At 41.9% G+C, this 18,865-nt stretch overlaps 1 protein-coding gene and 1 pseudogene across 3 annotated transcripts in view; one reads left to right on the top strand and one right to left on the bottom strand.

Moving 5' to 3' along the window:
- The window catches only part of LOC147440014 (structural maintenance of chromosomes protein 4-like), a 109,976-nt gene extending 98,822 nt beyond the window's left edge, over positions 1-11,154 (bottom strand). The window contains exons 1-10 of one of the 3 annotated variants that reach the window (XM_086485707.1): positions 10,863-11,154; positions 10,596-10,715; positions 10,261-10,364; positions 10,116-10,184; positions 9,969-10,029; positions 9,715-9,878; positions 9,440-9,587; positions 9,192-9,326; positions 8,392-8,658; positions 8,253-8,321 (exon numbers count right to left, since the gene is read on the bottom strand). In XM_086485707.1, the coding sequence (XP_086341833.1) occupies positions 8,253-8,321; positions 8,392-8,658; positions 9,192-9,326; positions 9,440-9,587; positions 9,715-9,878; positions 9,969-10,029; positions 10,116-10,184; positions 10,261-10,364; positions 10,596-10,715; positions 10,863-11,030 (1,305 nt within the window). In that variant the 5' untranslated portion in view covers positions 11,031-11,154. The remainder of the gene's footprint in view (positions 1-8,252; positions 8,322-8,391; positions 8,659-9,191; positions 9,327-9,439; positions 9,588-9,714; positions 9,879-9,968; positions 10,030-10,115; positions 10,185-10,260; positions 10,365-10,595; positions 10,716-10,862) is intronic. The other 2 variants (XM_086485706.1, XM_086485708.1) reach the window with 2 other exon arrangements.
- A 1,002-nt stretch (positions 11,155-12,156) lies between these two features.
- LOC147440013 (uncharacterized) lies at positions 12,157-13,130 on the top strand (annotated as a pseudogene).
- The last annotated feature ends 5,735 nt before the right edge of the window (positions 13,131-18,865 follow it).

The raw sequence follows: 18,865 nt of genomic DNA, 5'->3' as shown, positions 1-18,865 counted from the left end.
CGACTGGCACCCGGATGGGATGTTGCCATTACACCGAGCATTGGCAAACTTCGTTTGCAATGACAGGGGTGTTCAGGGCACGTGAGTGACGTTCTACTCGGGATCCCTTGGTACCACAAGAACTACGCCGTGGTTGACTACCGGGCCGAGAAAGCGACTTTGATAAATGAAGGGTTTAGAGATTGTACTTGATGAACTTCAGTTTTCTTACTCATTCTTTTGGGAGAACTGAACGATGGATAAAGGTTGAATATGTTTTGACCTGAAGAAAAGAACGCCAAGATTTTTTTTATGCACGCTCATGCCGATTGCTTTTGAGAGGGCCTGAAGATCATACCATTGATCTGATATCTAGAAGCACGCCACCGAATCGGCCACCTTATCGTGTGAGCCGAGTACAAAATGAAAAGATTATGAACTCAGTGAAAGACCTCTTGGAAAAGGGTCTTGTCCAGCCTAGTACTTCACCGTATTGCTCTCCAGTGTTGTTGGTTTTGAAGAAAGACGGATCTTGGAGAATGTGCATCGATTATAGCACTCTCAACGAAATCGCCATCAAGAACAGATTTCCGATTCCTAGGATCGATGATATACTCGACAGGTTACAGGGATCCTCGTGCTTTAGCAGGATTGACTTGAAGAGTGGATATCATCAGATCAGGATAGCACCAGGAGATGTCTACAAGACAGCTTTTCGGACGACTTTTGGGTTATTTGAGTTTTTGGTGATGCCTTTTGGCTTAACCAATGCTCCTGCGACATTTAACCGGATGATGGACAGGATTTTTCGAGAGTACAGACTATTTGTTGGCACTTTCTTTGACGACATCATTGTTTTCTCCAAGAATGAGGCAGAACACAGAGATCATCTGCTTCAAGTCTTTCAGGCATTACGAGATCACACGTTAGTGATTAATACAAAGAAAAGTGAATTTTTCCTACTAGAGATACACTTTTTGGGACACATTGTGTCAGCAGCAGGAGTGCGAATGGACCCGGCCAAGATAGAGACTATCCGTGATTGGCCCGATTTGAGGAATGTCCATGAAGTTAGAAGCTTCTTGGGACTGTGTTCGTACTACAGGCGGTTCATACGAAAGTTTGTAGAGGTTGCTTCCCCGTTGCATACCTTGACACAGAAAGGAGTACCTTTTTCGTGGGGACCCACAGAGGTGACTGCCTTTCGGACATTGAAAGAGAAATTGACTACGAGACCTATTTTGACTTTGCCGAAATTGCAGAAGTCATTTGAAGTATATTGTGATGCTTGTGGTCGTAGTTTGGGTGCGGTCTTGCTGCAAGAAGGCCATGTCATAGCTTACGAGAGCCGTTTGTTCTCTAGGCCGGAGATGACAGCACAGATCTATGGGAAAGAGCTTTTGGCGGTTATCCACGCTCTTACTCAGTGGCGGCATTACCTACTCGGAGCGGATTTTACTGTCTTTACAGACCATCAGAGTTTGCGCTACTTCTTGTCACAGAAGCAGCTTTCAGAAAAGCAGATGTGGTGGGTGAACATCTTGTCACAGTTCCACTTCCAGATTGTCCATGTGCAGGGTCAGAAGAATGTGGTGGCAGATGCTTTGTCTCGGAAACCGTTGGTTCTGGCTATTTCCGCGATACATCATAGGAGCTTCGAGGATATGGTCGATCAGTGTGCCACAGATACAGATTTTGCAGATATTTTCACACGGAGACGGGATGGGGAGACAATAGCTGGATACTCCCTTCGGGAAGGCTACTTGATGAAAAAGACTATGTTGTGCGTTACACGGCCGTTGAGGGAAAAGGTTATGACTGATTGCCACTGTCCACCTTTTACGGGTCACCGCGACATTGCTACCACCATGAAAGGGGTAGAGAGAGATTTCTTTTGGCGGAGACTGAAGAAGGATGTGGAAGAGTTTGTGCGCAGTTGCTTGGTATGCCAGAAGGTCAAGTTTGACAGGCATAAGGCACAGGGATTGTTACAGCCTTTACCCATACCCACCCGCCCCTAAGAAAATATTGAAATGGATTTCATTTTTTTTGATCTCCCGAGAATACAGAATGATCACGATGATTTTCCGATTACATGGCACGTCTGAGACGATTCTCTCCGACATAGACCCCAGATTTATGAGTTTGTTTTGGAAGGCAATTTGGGAGAACATTGGCACGTAGTTGCAGTTCTCGTCATCGTTCCACTTGCAGACTGACGGGCAATTTGAGATTGCCAATTCAGTGATTTTAGATTTATTGAAGTCTTGTATCTCGCATCAGAAGACTCAATGGGAAAAGAACTTACCTTTGGTGGAATTTGCCTACAATAACACGATACACTCTTCGACGGGGAAGACGCCATGAGAGATTGTTGAAACTGCTGCGAAGGTTCCATCCTTCCTAACCACGAAAGATTAGAAATTTGAAGTGGATGAATATTTGCGAGATTTGGATACGGCTTTTGCCAAGGTTCGCGAGACTTTACAGAAGTCTCAAGAACGACAGAAAAAGGCAGCGGATCACCATCGTCACGACTGGAAACTGAAGGAGGATGATTGGGTGCTCTTACTTTTGAGAAGGCACACCTAAGAAAGAAAAAGGGAAAGGAGAGGCTTTTTCCAAAGCTTAGTATGTGATACTACGGACCTTTCCAGATCACTGACAAGATAAATGATGTCTCCTTCCGATTGGAACTGCCAGATCCTTGGAGGATTCATAATGCATTGCATGTGAGTCTCTTGAAACCTGTTAAGGGTGATGTGCCTGATGATGGGGAGCCTGATGAGCAACCCAAAGTGGAAGAAAACGAGGAGATCCTTGTTCCTGAACAGATTTTGGCACATAATGATACGAAGAAAGGTAAAGTCCGAAGGCGGTTCTTGGTTAAGTTCAAGAATTATCCTGCACTTGATGCGAAGTGGATGGAGGAGGAGGACCTAGCAGATACTCCTCGGATTGTGAAACTTTATCTCGATGTTTTGGTTTAGCATAGTCTACTCCAAACGGAACCCAGAAAATCAGCTTGGCCGAAGATCTGGTGCAGTGGGATGCACAAGAGGGGAGTTACTTCGCTCCTTTGTCAACAGATGCCTCGATTTTGATACTAAAGTCACTGATGTCTCTTTGAGCTTCAGGGATACTGAGAGCTGACAGTATTCTGCTAGATGACTTTATGAAATGGAATTCCTGATTATGATACTGATTTGTTCTTGACTTCTTGTGAGTGCAGGAACTGGTAGACGAAATGACTGCAGCATTTTGGTCTACTTGATCTCGAATAGACATGGTTGCAATAGGGGTTAGTCAATCGGACATCGATGAGGTCCCGATTGGACCTAGATGTGATTGCTAGCTACATTGCCGATAAATCATGGTCTAAGATCCGAATGAATGTTGAATGTCATGTGATGTCTGGTGATGTCCTGTGATGTCGTGTGATGTGACTGTCGATTTTGTACATGTGCTAGATGTGCGTTCCTAGTACGTAGGTACTAACAATCAGTGTCTGCTAAGACGGTTTATGGCTTTTGTCGGTTTTGCAGGCGTAATCGCGGTCGATTACAATGCTTTCAAGAGGGGGGTATGTCACAAAGTGATGACGTGGCGGAGAGCAGAAACCCTAAAATTCCTGCAAACCCTAATTTTTGCCAAAAACCCTAAATTCCAGAAATCGCGGAGGCGGATTATTAAAAAAAAAAAATTTGGGGAAATGATGAGCGACGCGAATTTTGCTTTTGCTTTTTTTTTATTAAAAAAAAAGAAAAGACTCTCTAAGAGAGAGAGAGAACTGATGCTTTTGATTTGAAGCTTTTGGGGCTCTGCTTTTGGGCATCCCTTGTAACCTTTAAATTAGTGGTGAGGGCCTCACTTCTCAGGGCATCTGGACGCAGAGTCTGAGAGTGAAACCCTAACCGCTCTCTTGTACTTTGATGATTGATTAATACAAAAAGAAATACCGAAAGGGGCGCCAGTCTTTGGGGCCAATATCTCTAGGCACGGAGCTCCGCCGGGCCAATGCAAATCTATTGTGATCTGTGAATTGTTTTGAAGTGGTTATTTGGTGCTGTCGCGGTTGATTCTTGACTTGGAGTGTCCAAGTTTGTTACAGGTCCCCATAAGTTGGTAGGACTTCTTCTTCTGTTACTTGTTCTTCTTAGGATTTAGGCCCCTCGGCCGGCATCTGCAAGTCGGCTCCCTTCTTCAGGGCTTTGACACGTCAGCAATTTGTGACAATCATCCCTCTTTTCGAGAAGAGTGTTGTTGCAAAAAGTGTTGCAAGCATGGACTAGGTCATTTTCCTCTCACTATAGTTATGGAGGATAAAGATGCGTTGGAATCAAACTGAGCTTCTCTTTGCTGTAGAGCCTCATTCTGATTTGCCAATTGGGATTCTTGGACTATGCAATCATACTGGGTTCCTGCCTATTTAATGGCTTAAGGTGTTTGCAAGCAGTGCAGTGTTTTTAACTCCACTTTTGAGGCATGTAAGGTCATGGTTGGGCCTAGCACCTGCTTCAAGAAAGATGTACAGATGCAATCCCTAGTGGTTTTCTTTCACAGTTTTTCAGTATTCCTCTCACCGAGACGATGAGTGGCTTGTGGCGAGCAACCTGTAGCAGGCTACATTGTCACTTTCACAGGACACACAGTTAGTACAGTTGGTTTGATATGGTTCACCCTAGACGGACTCTCTGGGCTAGGCAGTGACACGTGGCAGGGATACGAACGGTGGTCTAGTGGACATCGTGGCCAGGTCACCACCTTCACTCAATCTGGAGATAGACTTAGATGGCTGATATTTATGAGCCGTTGGTGGCTCTTTATGGTGGTACATATGAGTAGTAGCGGTTGGGTCATCGGGATCTTCACGTCGTCGTCTAGAGTAGCGAGTCTATACACACAGCACGTCTTCACCATCCCTACATATCTGAGCCTCGACACCCCCATTGTACCTGTGAGTCCTAGGCGGCCTGGAGCTGAGTGTGCTGCCATGCTAGAGTCTGTATCGGTTCTTTGAGATAGTCGAGTCATATGTTCTAGTCTGCTGTTGTGTCTCTGTGAGCTCAGTTGTTATCTATTGTTCCTTTGTTTTCAATCTGTTTCGAGTGAGATTGTCATGCACATTGCATTGAGGAGCACCCACTGTAGAGAGCACGACACACTATCCGCGCTACACCATGCTTTGCGCACCACAGAATTGAATGAGGAGATCAAATGCGTAAAGACTAAGATCATGGGTGTGCGCGAGAAATGGAAAAGACATGGATGCTCTATTGTGTGTGATGGATGGTCTTATACTAGGCGCAGGCCTATCATTAACTTTCTTGCAAACTCTATTCATGGGCAATGTTTTTGAAAGTTGTAGACACATTTGCGGAAACAAAGACATCGAAATTCATTTTTAATCATCTCAAACAAGTTATCAAAGAGGTTGGCCCAACAAATGTTGTACAGGTATGCATGGGCAATGCAACCAATTGTGTTGGTCCTTGGGAGATGATTGAAAGGGAGTCGAAACACATTTTTTTTACCAGATGTGCTTGCCATTGCTTGGACCTCCTATTCGAGGACATTGGCAAGATTGCTTGGGTTGCAAAAGTGCTTGAGGATGCAACAAAGGTTGTCACACTTGTGACAAGAGAGTCTACTGTGTTGGCATTGTTTCGGCAACTTAGCAAGGACTTGGTTAAGCCGTCAGCCACTCGATTTGCGTAGTACTTTATTATGTTGGCCAATCTTGTGGATGAGAGATGCATGCAAGGTTTACGCAAGCTTATGATTGATGACAAATATGTGAAGATGAAGAGATCCAAGATTGAAAGATGCCTAAACTCTAACAGTTCCAAGCTGTCAAAATCTATGTCTCACATTCTGGTGTCAAACATAAGGAAGCAAACCATTGTCTGAATCCCATCCGCATCCATGCACCAATAAAGTTGACCACTGCTTTCTTGTTCTCGGAGGCTTTAGTGAAGTTACCCTTCAAGAAGGTAGTATCAAACAGTTGAATAATAGTAATCACTTTTTTCTTGTCTTGTGGCCTCGAAAAAGTATGAAACTCTATATTTTGCCCCCCTTCTTTTGCATCTTTATTGGAGTCAACTGATCACACACATTATGTCACAAAAGTGTGTTGTCCTCCGTGCCAGTAGTGTCCCTTCTTGTTGCTTGACGCTTTATCTTCCCTTTTGCTTTTAGCTGAGGGTTCATCCCCTCCACTATCTAATCACTGTGTTCATCGGCTAACTTTCATGTGCAAGGTCAAAGGAGTAGCGAGTCAAAATTGACAACTAAGTAGAAGATAACATGGTTCAAGCAAGAAAATTGCTACAGGTGTGTGGAACAAGGCCACATTTCAGCCAAGTGTCCGACAAAGGAGAAAAATAAAGCAAATAAGCCAAAAGACATCTAAAGCAGCTGAGCAACGGAAGGCAAAAAAAGCAAAGACGAATGCACGGCTTGTGTCAAATATGGGGATAAAAGAAGATAACGAGTCTTCAAAGCTCTACAAAGCGTGGCGCAAAGTACGAGATCAAGAGGCACTTATATTGAGGTGTCGGCAAGATGTAACATTTTAAGGGAAATTTGTTCCTCTTGTATCAACGTCTACCATTTCTAAATTAATAAAGTCGCACATTTCTTCTTACATGGTCTTTGTAATGAGAGGGATTCAGAAGATCACGCCACCAATTTGATTCCAAGGAGTTTACCTCCCTATAGAGTTAGCCCAGCACAGCCAGAAGAAATCATGAGCCATGTGAATTAAATTCTGACGAAGGGTTTGATTCAACCAAGTTCATCTCCTTTCTATTCACCAATGCTTCTTGTTCACAAGAACAAATCTTGGAGAATTGGATAGACGACAGGCTTTCAATAAGATCACCATCAAGAGCAAGTTTCCAATACTCGACAAATTACAGGGCTCTACTTGCTTCAGTAGAATGAATCTGAAAAGTAAACCAGTAAATTACAATCGTTATTGGAAATGTACACCAAGGTTGGATTTGTGCATATAGATGGATCTTTTTTTCAAATAGTATATCCGTACTGTACAGTTATTTGTGCATACGGATGGTACCAAACAGACATACCTTTACTTTTTTTTTTCAATCAGTCCTTTCGTGAAATGCTTTGAGCAATTCACTTTAAATGAGATTGTAGTCAGAATGAAGAGGTTTCAAATGTGAAGATTTAATCTTAGCTGCACTTTCATTGCAGATGTACCTTTGGTGGTTTTTGTTGGAAGTTGATGCTCTCGTGTGGTTAGAGTTGGCCACATTTTTGTAAAAGAAATCAAATTGATGCATTAGCAATGCCTTCAGCAGAGCCAATAAAAATGCTCAGACAACTACTATACAACTCCATAAATGACGATCTCTCCATGCACACATGAAAAGCTCCCAACTTACTACATGTTATCGTAAAGCAAGGGAGAGCGAGATCGATTGTATAGAGGAGAATAATCATACAGAAGTGAAGCAAACATTGATGCAAGTACTACAAACTCTCTATTACAAGTGCTCTTTGGGTGCACCTCCGTCTTGCTGCCTATGAGAGAGAGAGAGAAAGAGAGAGAGAGAGAGAAGAAGAAGAAGAAGAGAGTTTTAAAGTCGTAGAAAACTAACCCAAGAGACCTGAAAGATCTATCCAATGAGGAGAGTTGAACTCAAGATCTGTTATTCAAGAGGGAAATGGCATAACCAATCTACCACCCTTGGGTGAGAGAGAGAGAGAGAGAGAGAGAGAGAGAGAGAGAGAGAGAGAGAGAGAGAGAGAGAGAAAATGAAATGAAAAGTTATATTAACGTCTTCAAGAGGCCAAAGTGACCTATGAGACCAAAAGTTACAGTTGGTGAATCTGATGCAGTGTCGGAGTACAAAAAGTCCAGAGAACTGAAAAACTGAAACTGAGACGAAATAGGTGGGGAGGGGTGATGGGGTGAGGGCTGATATAATGGGTTAGCTGATACAAACCTGACACAAAGATGGATCAAATGAGATACAAGTCATCATATGAGATCCCTCATCGGTCGCTGCCGAATCTCATCAATATCCTCCATGGTCGAGTACTCTAACCTCTATAGTCACTTAAAGAAAAAAGTCCCGACACACAAAGTTCTCATGATCCAGGAGAGTCAAAGAGACCTTTCCTAAATTTCCTTAAGTACATATTATTTCATGAAATTAATGCTCTACATCATACGAAGAATAGTGCTCGAAAAACACCCTTATCTCACACCTACAGGGACAAATTAATGCAGCAATGATTACCTCACTGGTAAGATTTGCAAATTCCACTTTACGACCTCCCAATTCACTTTCGATCACCGCCAAAGCTTCCTACATGTTCATAGATGTACTCTTTGAGAGCTTTGCATCCGATGAAAAGCAACTCTGAAAAATATTCTACCTGAGACGTTGAAATTCTGTCAAAGATTTCCTCAATGCCTTCTCTGGGACCATTGGTCCCTGATAGCGTTTGTTGCAGAATCATTTTAGGCTTCTCTTCTTTCAAAACTTCTCTGTGTTGGCTTAATTTCCAGCTTCGATCTTTCATCTCATTTACTTTTAGAGATAAAGCTGTCACTTCTTTCCTCAAATTATCCTGCTTCTGTTGCATTTTGGAATGTTCTTGCCTGTTACTCTCTGCATCTCTTTTAGCTAAATCAAGCCGTACCTGTTAAACATTCGAGGTTATATGAGAAATAAATATATGCTAGCTATCTCTAAAAATCAGGACAAATGTCCGATTCAACCTTGTGAACACAGCTGCACTCTTAACAGGCCGATAGTAAGTGCTCATGTAATGTGTGGAAGACTCCCATCATTGTCTTTTGTAGGACACAGGAGGAAAATGGAAAGATATGACTCATGGCGTCAGCCATTAGTCAACAATTGGAATCTTGCTTCAAAGTTCAATTAAGCGTTCATAAATTCCTTGTGATTCTAGTCACTCTTTGGATTCATATCTCTTAAAAAAGAAGCAAGCATACTGCTCCATTGTTCTATTAAAGTATTAATGTATGAAAGAGCAAAACAAAGCAATGTTCATTGAGGGTCATTGAAATTTCAGATTTAAAGGCAGATATTCCAACTATGAGATCCAGATTTTTATCACAATGTGTATCTCTAGACGTGGGTGTGCTCTACTAGTAGGTACAGCATCTTCATATTTAATTCTTTTTCCGAAAAATTGGTTCAAAAGCCAACCTGTGCCTTAACCATTCTTGTCCGCAAATCTGAGATTTTCTTTTCAAGTGCTGCTAAAGCCCTTGTCCTCTGTTGCAAGAGTGCTTTCTGAGTACAAATCTCTGTGTTTATTTGTCTTTGCAAACTTTGAAGAGCCTACTTTGCATTTTAAAAAAAGCAGGAAATCATTGGTACCCATCAGCCATCTGGTTGACTGAGCAATACTGCCGAGTAAATTCTAACAAATTTGATGGTTACAATAGCAGTACATTTTTTCTCTCTACAACATCATGATAAGCAGCAAGCTTCTTGTCTCGCTCCACTGCATTTTGTTGCAACTTGCATTTTAAAGCATTCTCTTGGGAATGGAGGTAAGAGACCTTTCTGGACTGAAAATCATGCCACTGATGGTCAAAGCTGTTCCAATAAGACACATGTCAAAAAGAACGTTTATCTTACAACTGAAGATGCCCACCGAAACTGAAAAACAAGACCTTCCTTTATAGCTGCCATCTGTAGTGAATTGATTATTAACAACACTTACCCCTGCCATTTCTCAACCTCAGGCCGGAGTTTCTCTAATTTTGATTGTACATCATTGAGATTTTCCTGTAACAAGATCGCTCCATTGCTCTTGTCACAGATCTCTTTCTCTGTCTCCATTATCATGCCTTTAAGATGGCCAACTCCAAAAATGACTTCAAGGTACTACAAGGAGGGAATGTCCAGGTACCAGTTTAAGTGACATTCTTCAAATGAATGTTCAATAAAAAGAATCATCTAAAGTAGGTGCATCACCTCACATAGATCCAGCGGTTCCTTTGCTTTGACAGCTTGTCTGCTCTGCATCACAATAAACCTGAAGGAAATCTAACAAGGCTTATATCACGTTACAAATTTCAAAAGCTGGTAGGAATCCCAGCAGGTACAGTAGATGCACAACACCTCTCAGAGATATCTGTTGCAACTCCAAAATGTAGGAGTTCCTGCCTCATGTCCCCAAAAGAAACAGGTCTGCAACAGAAACCGCTCTTGGACTCCGACTCAAGGCAATCTCATCGTTCAAACACTAACTTGAAAATCTTCTCACCGCTTCATCCCATTTGAGCTCCAGATGTAGCTGCTGGTGGATCCGGTGATAGTTCTTGAGACTTTGACTTGGTGACTCTCTGAAACCTCTAACGTAACAGATACCTTTGAATTTTGCAAGATGACTGTCAGTTCAACTACAGTCACTGCTTTCTTGATACAGAATCGCATGCGACAACTCATGTTAAGAAATCAGACATCCTCATAGAAAATCGCCGTGGTTGCTTTGAATTGAGAGACGAAAGACAGGCAGTTCAAGTGGCAAAGATTTAAACGGCCCCTGGTTTATGAGGTTGTAGCAAATGGAGCTCGCTCTTATCCAACGAAACAGATTACCTTGGCAAACAGTTTCCCTCCACAGTTTCTTAAGTCCTCATTCAGGAGAGATGACAAGCAATTTGCTCTCATTGTCTTGGCGGAGCCTCCAAGAACAAAAGCGAGGGCTTCTCCAATAACCTGAAAAGTTTCGAGACACATCATCTGGCAGTTCCATTGTTTTGCAGACTGAGTAAAAAAGGACCTTGCGAAGGGGCAAAGGAAGCTTGCACTTGCAGTACATGCAGCATTCAAAATGAGGAGAGATTGAAGAAAGAGGAGACTTACGCTCTTTCCAGCACCGTTAGGCCCGACGATGCAGGAGAAATGAGAGAGGGGACCAATCTTAGCTTTCAACTTGAAGCTTTTGAACCCTTTAACAGAAATATACTTCACAAAGACACACGGCGTTTGCGTTTGCGCTGCTGGAGCTGTCACCTGACCTCCCTCCGCCATAGTTGCTGCTGCTACGCCAGTAGTTCTAGGCCTATGTAGCACATAAAACTCAACCTTAGTTTTCCCGAACAACGGTTTTTTGGAAACGAAGGGAGTGAGGCCTTGGTGATGCCTTGGTGATGCCTCCACACTAAACCCCACGGGAAAAAGCGGTGGGATCGAAGGTGGGGGTCGTGCACACGAATCTCAAGGAGGTTTAAGGGCTCAAAAAAATGGGCGTTCAGTGTCACACGCGGGATTTGAATCGGGGAGGGAACCATACAAGGTTTGTCGCCTATCCAAGCCTCCCATAGGCATATGTTATCCATGATGGGAAAGATATGCATCATAAGTAAATGCGGACAGGCTCTCTGCTTGTCCAAGTTTACTTTTCGTGTCTTGGTTTACTTCTGGGTCATCCTACTGTTGCGCGCATCTCGATCTGTGCGTCCTAGTTCCCTTGTCGTAGATCCCACCGCTTGGGCTTCATTTAATTTCCCGTGCCCTTTAGTGTTGAGGTTAGTGATGCCTCCCTTTTTTTGCTAATGAGAAGGGAGAGATTATTTTTTTGACAATGCCTCTACTCTACCTAATAATTATTCCACAAAGTTCATCCTCGGTGCTCTAGCTCTACATTGTCTATGTGGTGGCTTTCTTTGTGTGCACTCTACCTAGTACCATGGACCATTGTTCCTCTTCCCCTTAGCATGCTTTGCCCAGCTGTTTGCCGCAGCAAGGTTTTGGATATGTAAAACGGTAAAAGGTCTCTCTCTCCCTCTCTCTCTCTCTCTCTCTCTCTCTCTCTCTCATGTGCTAGATACTAAATGAACCAGACACTAAATGCTATGTGTACACCCAACCATGTGAGGCAGTGTGCAGGTAGAGAGAGCAGTGGGGACCAACCTTCTTTTGCCTGTAGATGGAGAAGGTAGATGGCTATGAGGTCTTTGAAGGTACTCCCAACAAGACATGATGTCAGGCTCTCTCTCAAGAGAAGATACATTCTGAGAGAGATTTGTTGAAGAATTTGTAGAAGCACAAAAGGATTAGTCTATCGAAGAGTGTATGCCCTAGAGTTTAATGCACAATGAGGACTTTTTTGACATTAATTTGATAATTGAGACTTCAATTGTGACATTATACACGCATGGTTAAGAATGGTTTTGAATTGCTCAAACGTAGGGTGGGAATGTCAAAGATATATCTACCTTCTTGTGAAGGATGGGTACCCGAAATGTTGTCGAAGATGGCATCAGTTGTTAGAAGTTCAAGTTTATATAGTCATACTCTTTGATCCACTAACCCTAACGGCACTTTAACTTATTCTGACAGTGCCCTCATGTGCTATGGTAGCTACTCTTAAAGCTTTTGCTTGTCTGAGGAACTTTCTCACTTGTGTTATTGACGAGGTGGGAAAGTTGTTGACAATGGGAAGCTAATTGCAAGACAATTTCTCCTTTATCCTTTAGATATATAATCCATTTAAGGATGGATGTTGTTGACAAGAAGTTTGAGAAACTTGTGAGTAAGGTAAGGAAAGATGCATCGCTTGAAAGATCCTTGCATGTTATCAATTTTCAGCCGGACTTTTGATCAAGAATGATGGAGGTCTCGCTCAACTAAGCAAAGCTCTGCCTACAGAGAAATCGGCTCTTTAGAGAGAATTTTCAACACCATACATTGATATAGAAACATTGGATGATGTGAACTTGTTAAAGGTATGCAATCTCCAAGGTAAAGAGTTACATTACCGTCCTTCGGAAAGTAGCCTCGCATTGATGAGCTTAAGGGATTGTTGATTGACTCAATCCACTGCATTTATGCTTTGAAAAATTCATGGGGCATGTGAAGGAGGAAATTCAAACGATCAATAGTACAATTGATAAAGCAAAAATGAAGTCTAATATTGACAGCATCAAAATGCAAGAGGCAAGTGAGATGTATAACCTAAAAAGGGCAAGAGAGCTGAGAGAGTGAATGCAGAGATTGATGCTACCTTGAATGTTCATGCTACTATTTTGCAAAGTGTTGTCTCGGAACTCTATGATTTCCCTCTCTGGGCATTGAAAAGAAATTGTAGGAGAGTGCATTTGTACAAGCATGGCTAATTGCACAACGTAATCAGCATGTAGTAAAGGTAGAGACGGAAATACTAGAGACTAAACCTGATGGGATTGTTGTTGAGTGCATGGCTACTAGAAAGGTCCAACAAAGTATTCCCTAGACATAGAGAGGTTCTCTAAGAAGCTGCATTCATTTCTTATGTCATAATAGGATTAAAGGGTGTCTATTAAAGGAGACTACAACGCAAAACATTCATGTTTCATGGACTAGAAAAAGATAGGTTATTACAGATAGGGCCTGGCAAACTACAACATTCTAGTGCTCTTGTAAGCAACTTCCTAGGTGGCAAGATTCGTCTTGAAGGTTGTGATGATTTTGATGCAGACGAGCAGGTGCTATATATATATATATAGTTAAGCAATTGAAGGCAATACCTGCTAATTGCAGATCGGAATTAGCATGTAGTAAAGGTAGAGATGGAAATACTAGAGAATGAACCTAATGGGACTGTTGTTGAGTGTATGGCTACCAGAAAGGTCCAACAAAATATTGAGTATTCCCTAAACATAGAGAGGTTCTATAAGAAGTTGCATTCTTTACTTATGTCATAATAGGATTATAGGGTGTCTATTAAAGGAGACTACAATGCAACGTTCATATTTCATGGACCAAAAAAAGATAGGTTATTTATAGATAGGGCCTGACAAACTACAACGTTATAGTGCTCTTGCGAGCAACTTCCTAGGTGGCAAGATTCATCCTGAAGGTTGTGATAATTTTGATGCAGATGAGCAAGTGCTATAAATGTATAGCTAAGCAACTGAAGGCAATACCTAAAAGTGTGATATTTGAACTAGAACAATGGATGGAAGCAATGGTATTAATAGAGTGGTGCTCCTAGTGATGAGTTACCAGCCATGTAAACTTTTTAGCATAAATATGAGAGACTAATGATGTTATCTACATCTTAATTGTAAGTCTATAAACAAGGCAGTGACAATGACCAACCCAGTTGTGATTGTACTCAATTGGTTCAAACAATATAATGTTTAAAGACATCATTTGTTCAAACATCTTATTGTAAGTCTATAAGCAAGGCAACGGCAATGACTAGCCCACAACCGTGATCATAGTCAATTGGTTCAAACAATATAGAATTTAAAGACATCATTTGTTCAAACATAGAGCAGGTCATGAGTTCAAGACTAGCACAATGCATGTGATCGATTAACCTTTTGAGATAACATTATTTCAAGTGCAACATATTTTGAAGCTCTTCAAATTTTATCTTTTGTCTCTACCACTCCATTATCATTACCATTAGGCAGGCCTCGTGATTTTATCACTTGTTTATTTCATGAGAGGGTGGGATATAGGAGGTGATTGTGGTGTGAACAATGGGAACACCAAATTCGATCGAGGTGTGTCCTTAGAACTGAGTCGCACCAAGTGCGAGCAGGGGCAAGGTTGGAAAAAGGTTGAATAGGGTTGCACCCAAAGCACGGATTGGGAGGTGAATTGGTTTGCAGAATTCAAGGAGAACATGTTTGGCATTTGATTGGAGAAGAGAGGCTTGAAACTAAGTAAATTCTTTTTCCAAGTGAATATAGCTTATCCCCTAGTATTTTGCAAGTGCTAGCAGCACTTACCCAAAGCTTCTAAATTTTTGGAGAAACAATGGCCTTGTCATAAATTAGTAATCCATAACCCTACTCACCCCGAGTGCGACCTGCCTCTAAGGGGCCATGAAAGCCCACTTTGAGCACATGGTGAGAGCATTCAAATAGTGTTTTTCTTTGTTGGGGGGGGGGGGGGGGGGGGGGGGGGGGGGGGGGGACTTCAAAGCGGGTTAGTTATTTTTCCCTTAAAGCACCTCAAGTTCCCCACCCGCTCCTTCACCTTGATCAATGACTCGAGACACAAAAAATGCATGGTCATTAGCATCAAGGCTTGCTTTTGTGCACACACCTCTACAGACTAAACAATTTGACTGATGGAGAGGGCTATTCAATATGTAACATTTTTTGACCCACTAGCTACCCTCAATATCTATTTTTGACTTTCTTAATCATTAAAGTTGTGTGTCCTTTAGTGCTTAGGGTGCCATCGAGGTCAAGCAGAACAATAGGTTCAACTTGTGCATTGCTAATTGGTATGTTTATGATAATGGTATGTTTATGATAAAACGATTGTCATTTAAGAAACATTTTTCACATGGGGAACTTGACCTCCAAGGGTGTGTGGGCATTGGGAAGGCTTTACATGGACATGTAGGGTTAACGTGGATGCCACTCCAAAGTTGCTCATTTGGGCATAGTTACAACATTCTCAGGGGCTTGGGGTATGTTTGTGCGTGAAAGTCGAGCACACAATCACAACTTTTACCATCATAGAAGCTACAAGGGTTTTCTCTAAATTACAACCCCCATCCATGTGTACCCCCACAAAAGAAGATGGAGAAATGGAGTTGACGAGATAGCCATATCAAAATTTGGCACTACAGGCACATAGTAGCATCACACTTGTATGAAACAAGGTACTCAAAAGCAGTGTGTTCAGCGTTGGGAGGTTGCCACTAATGTAGTGTAGCTTCAGTGAATCTCACCCAAATTCTTAGATTTTGATATCTGAGGCTCACGACCATAGGAATAGCTATGTCAAGTCCACTCTTCTTCATAAGAGAAAATGGTAAGTAATTGGTTCATCACAATGTCCTTCAAAACTCATCACTCCTCCTCTATCTATTTGATCCCACCAATGCCACGTATGAGAAGTGTGGTAGAACCTTCAATCACTCCTTGAGCATGGTGATGTAGCACCCACATAAGAAATGAGATGCTTCTCGACTAATCTTGTACTTTAATCACTCAAGTTTTCAACTAAGCACACACTCAATGCATGCAATATGACAACTTAAGAATCAAGCTTAGAGATTAAGCACTTTATTCACATACTTCAACAGACCATGCAACTTATCAAGCATGCATTCAAAACGAGAGAAGAGAGAATGATGAACTCCATTTCCAAAAAAGCACCATCTCACAAGCATAGAATATATATATATATATATATATATATATATATATATATATATATATATATATATATATATATATATAGAGAGAGAGAGAGAGAGAGAGAGAGAGAGAGTAAAAATACATCTAGTTGAGACTCCGTCCAGTGTATGGGAGGAGGCATAGATACCATAAGCTCTTGAGATGGAGGTCCAACCTTAAGAGTTCTCTTTGCTACCATATACATGTGGTAGTGATGTGTGTGAACACACTTAGGATCGTCGGGGCATTTTTTCCCTCACTAGGAGGTTTTCCCCCCATGCATTGTACATATGCCCCATCACTCTAGGGCTATCTAATATTTCCATTACACTCAAAGTAATACACTCTCTATTGTGAGCCTTGAGCTTCCTTCGTCCTCTCCAAGCTGTGTGTGTTTCCTTGCAACCCTAATTCCAACAATTGATACCATAGCAAGTTGGGTCCTCCCTGGCTTTTAGTCACTAGTAGCTCCAGCACACGCTTGCTCACTTTCTCTGATTTTTGTGAGCTTTGTCAAGCATCATTTTGTCAACAAATACTTTGGGTGGGCTCATAGAGCTTGGTCTACTCAGGTTTCTGATTCGCGCTCATTTTGGCCTCCATCTCCACTACAAGCAGTAATGCGCAAGGTATTTCATCATTTTGTGCAGGATTTCTATCAGTGTTGTTTTTTGCATAACAGGTCCCTTACAATCTTCTACAGTTTGTGCTATATAGCACATGTTGTTCTCGCTTTGCTTTTCCTCTTTTCGGGTAGTTTTTACATCAGGTGCAACATTTGTCGTGGCTAACAACAACACAGATGTGTTTAAGATGTTTACTGCTGAGGATGGGGACAATTACTCTATGTGGGCTTATACGATGCAACATGTTCTTGTGTTAAAGGGTGTTTGGAATATTGTGCAGGGCATTGATATACATCAACGTAGGCAATTTCGAGGATGTTGCAGGTTTTGCTGCAAGGATTACTACTGTTAGAACCTTTTTTCCTACGGCTGAGCAAGCTTGTTGGGATGTAAGAGATGCGCGGGCTCATGCATTGATTATATTGTCTGTGAAGCGCACTATTACTCCTCACATTCATTCAACAAAATGTGCAAAACAAGCTTGGGATATTCTGGCTAGTTTTTATGCAAGTCGCAATGAGGCAAAAATTGCATTGTTGCGTAAAGAGCTAGAGTCGAAGAGTATGCACGAGGAAGATAAAATGGACACTTTCCTTGTTGGTGTCAAGGATATAAATGAGCAACCTATTTTCGTAGGCAAAGTCATTTCTAACAGTTCCCCTGTGAAGACTGTTCTTGATGCTTTTCCAGACTCTTACCAGACTTTTGCTAGTCCTTGGAGACTTATGACCCAAGGAAATCCTGAAGTTGTTAAGTTTGATGAATCATGCACATTGTTGTTGCAAGAATCAGTTTCCCAAAAAAAAAGGGCTAAAGAGCATGCAGTTGAATAGTGTTAGACAAGGGGAATTAGAACCTAGGAGTCCACCACCCAACTACCCACTATATATAGCATAGCCCTTGGCCCTTTGCCCTAGTTGGACTCCCTTTCCACATTGCCTAGCCCGGCCTTGCCCTTGTCTAGTCCAGCCTTGCCGGTGTCCTGATATTACTCCTCCCTTAAGAAGATTTTTCGTCCTCGAAAACAAAAGTGGGGAACTTCTTCTTAAGAACACTAATGTTTTCCCAAGTGGCACCTTCCTCAGGTCAGACTTTCCACTTGATTAAGGCTTGTTGATGTACATGATGACGTGTATGCAACTCATGATAATCGAGAACACATTCAGGTTCATGTGGTAAGGTAGGAGGTTCAATGAAATCAACCAAAATCTGTTGGTCAATGACATTGTCGTCCCCATGTAGCCACTTATGTAAACGGCTTACATGAAACACTTGATGAATACGATAATGTGAAGGTAGCAATAGTTTGTAGGCATGATCACCTACTCGCTTGAGTATTTTGAAAGGCCCACAATATCGGGGAGATAATTTAGGTGTTGGCCCAGTTTTCAGACTTTCTGAATGTTCTGGCACACGTGAAAATACTTCCTCCCCTTCTTCGAAGGTAACTTGCCGACATTTCTAATCAGCATACTTCTTATACCGATCCTATGCTTGTCAGACATTCTGACGAGCGAGTTTCAGCATATCCATGTGGTCTTGGAGAAAATCCTTAACCTGTTGGAGTTTTTCGATTGCCAACCCCACCGTAACTGGTGACCTAGGTTGAAACCCATACATGAGCATGAAAGGAGTAAATCCAGTTGTGACATGCTTAGCACTATTGTAGGCAAACTCGAGAATTGGTAAGTATTCTTCCCATTCTGACTGTTTTTTGTTGATATATGCTCTTAGCATATCCTCTAGCACCTGGTTAACTCGTTCAGTCTGACCATCTGTTTCTGGATGATCGGTTGTACTGAGGTTCAGTTGTGTACCCAATCGTTTAAACACAATCCTCAAAAAATGACTATTAAACTTGGGATCACGATCACTGACAATGTTACTTGGCAAACCATACAACTTGTATAGGTTGTTCACAAATAACTTGGCTAGTTCTGGAGTCTTAACCGTTGATTTGGTTGGAATAAACTTACATAGTTTAGTCAACCGGCGGTCTACGACCACCCATACCGAGTCATGACCTCGTACAGTGGTTGGTAACCCCACAATAAAGTCCATAGAGATACTTTCCCATTTTCCATTGGGAATCTCCAAAGGATGTAAGAGT

This window comes from Adiantum capillus-veneris, chromosome 16 (genome assembly GCF_014529385.1).
Source record: "Adiantum capillus-veneris isolate H3 chromosome 16, ASM1452938v2, whole genome shotgun sequence".
Taxonomy (NCBI): Eukaryota; Viridiplantae; Streptophyta; class Polypodiopsida; order Polypodiales; family Pteridaceae; genus Adiantum; species Adiantum capillus-veneris.
This window is presented reverse-complemented; position numbering and strand designations above follow the sequence as displayed.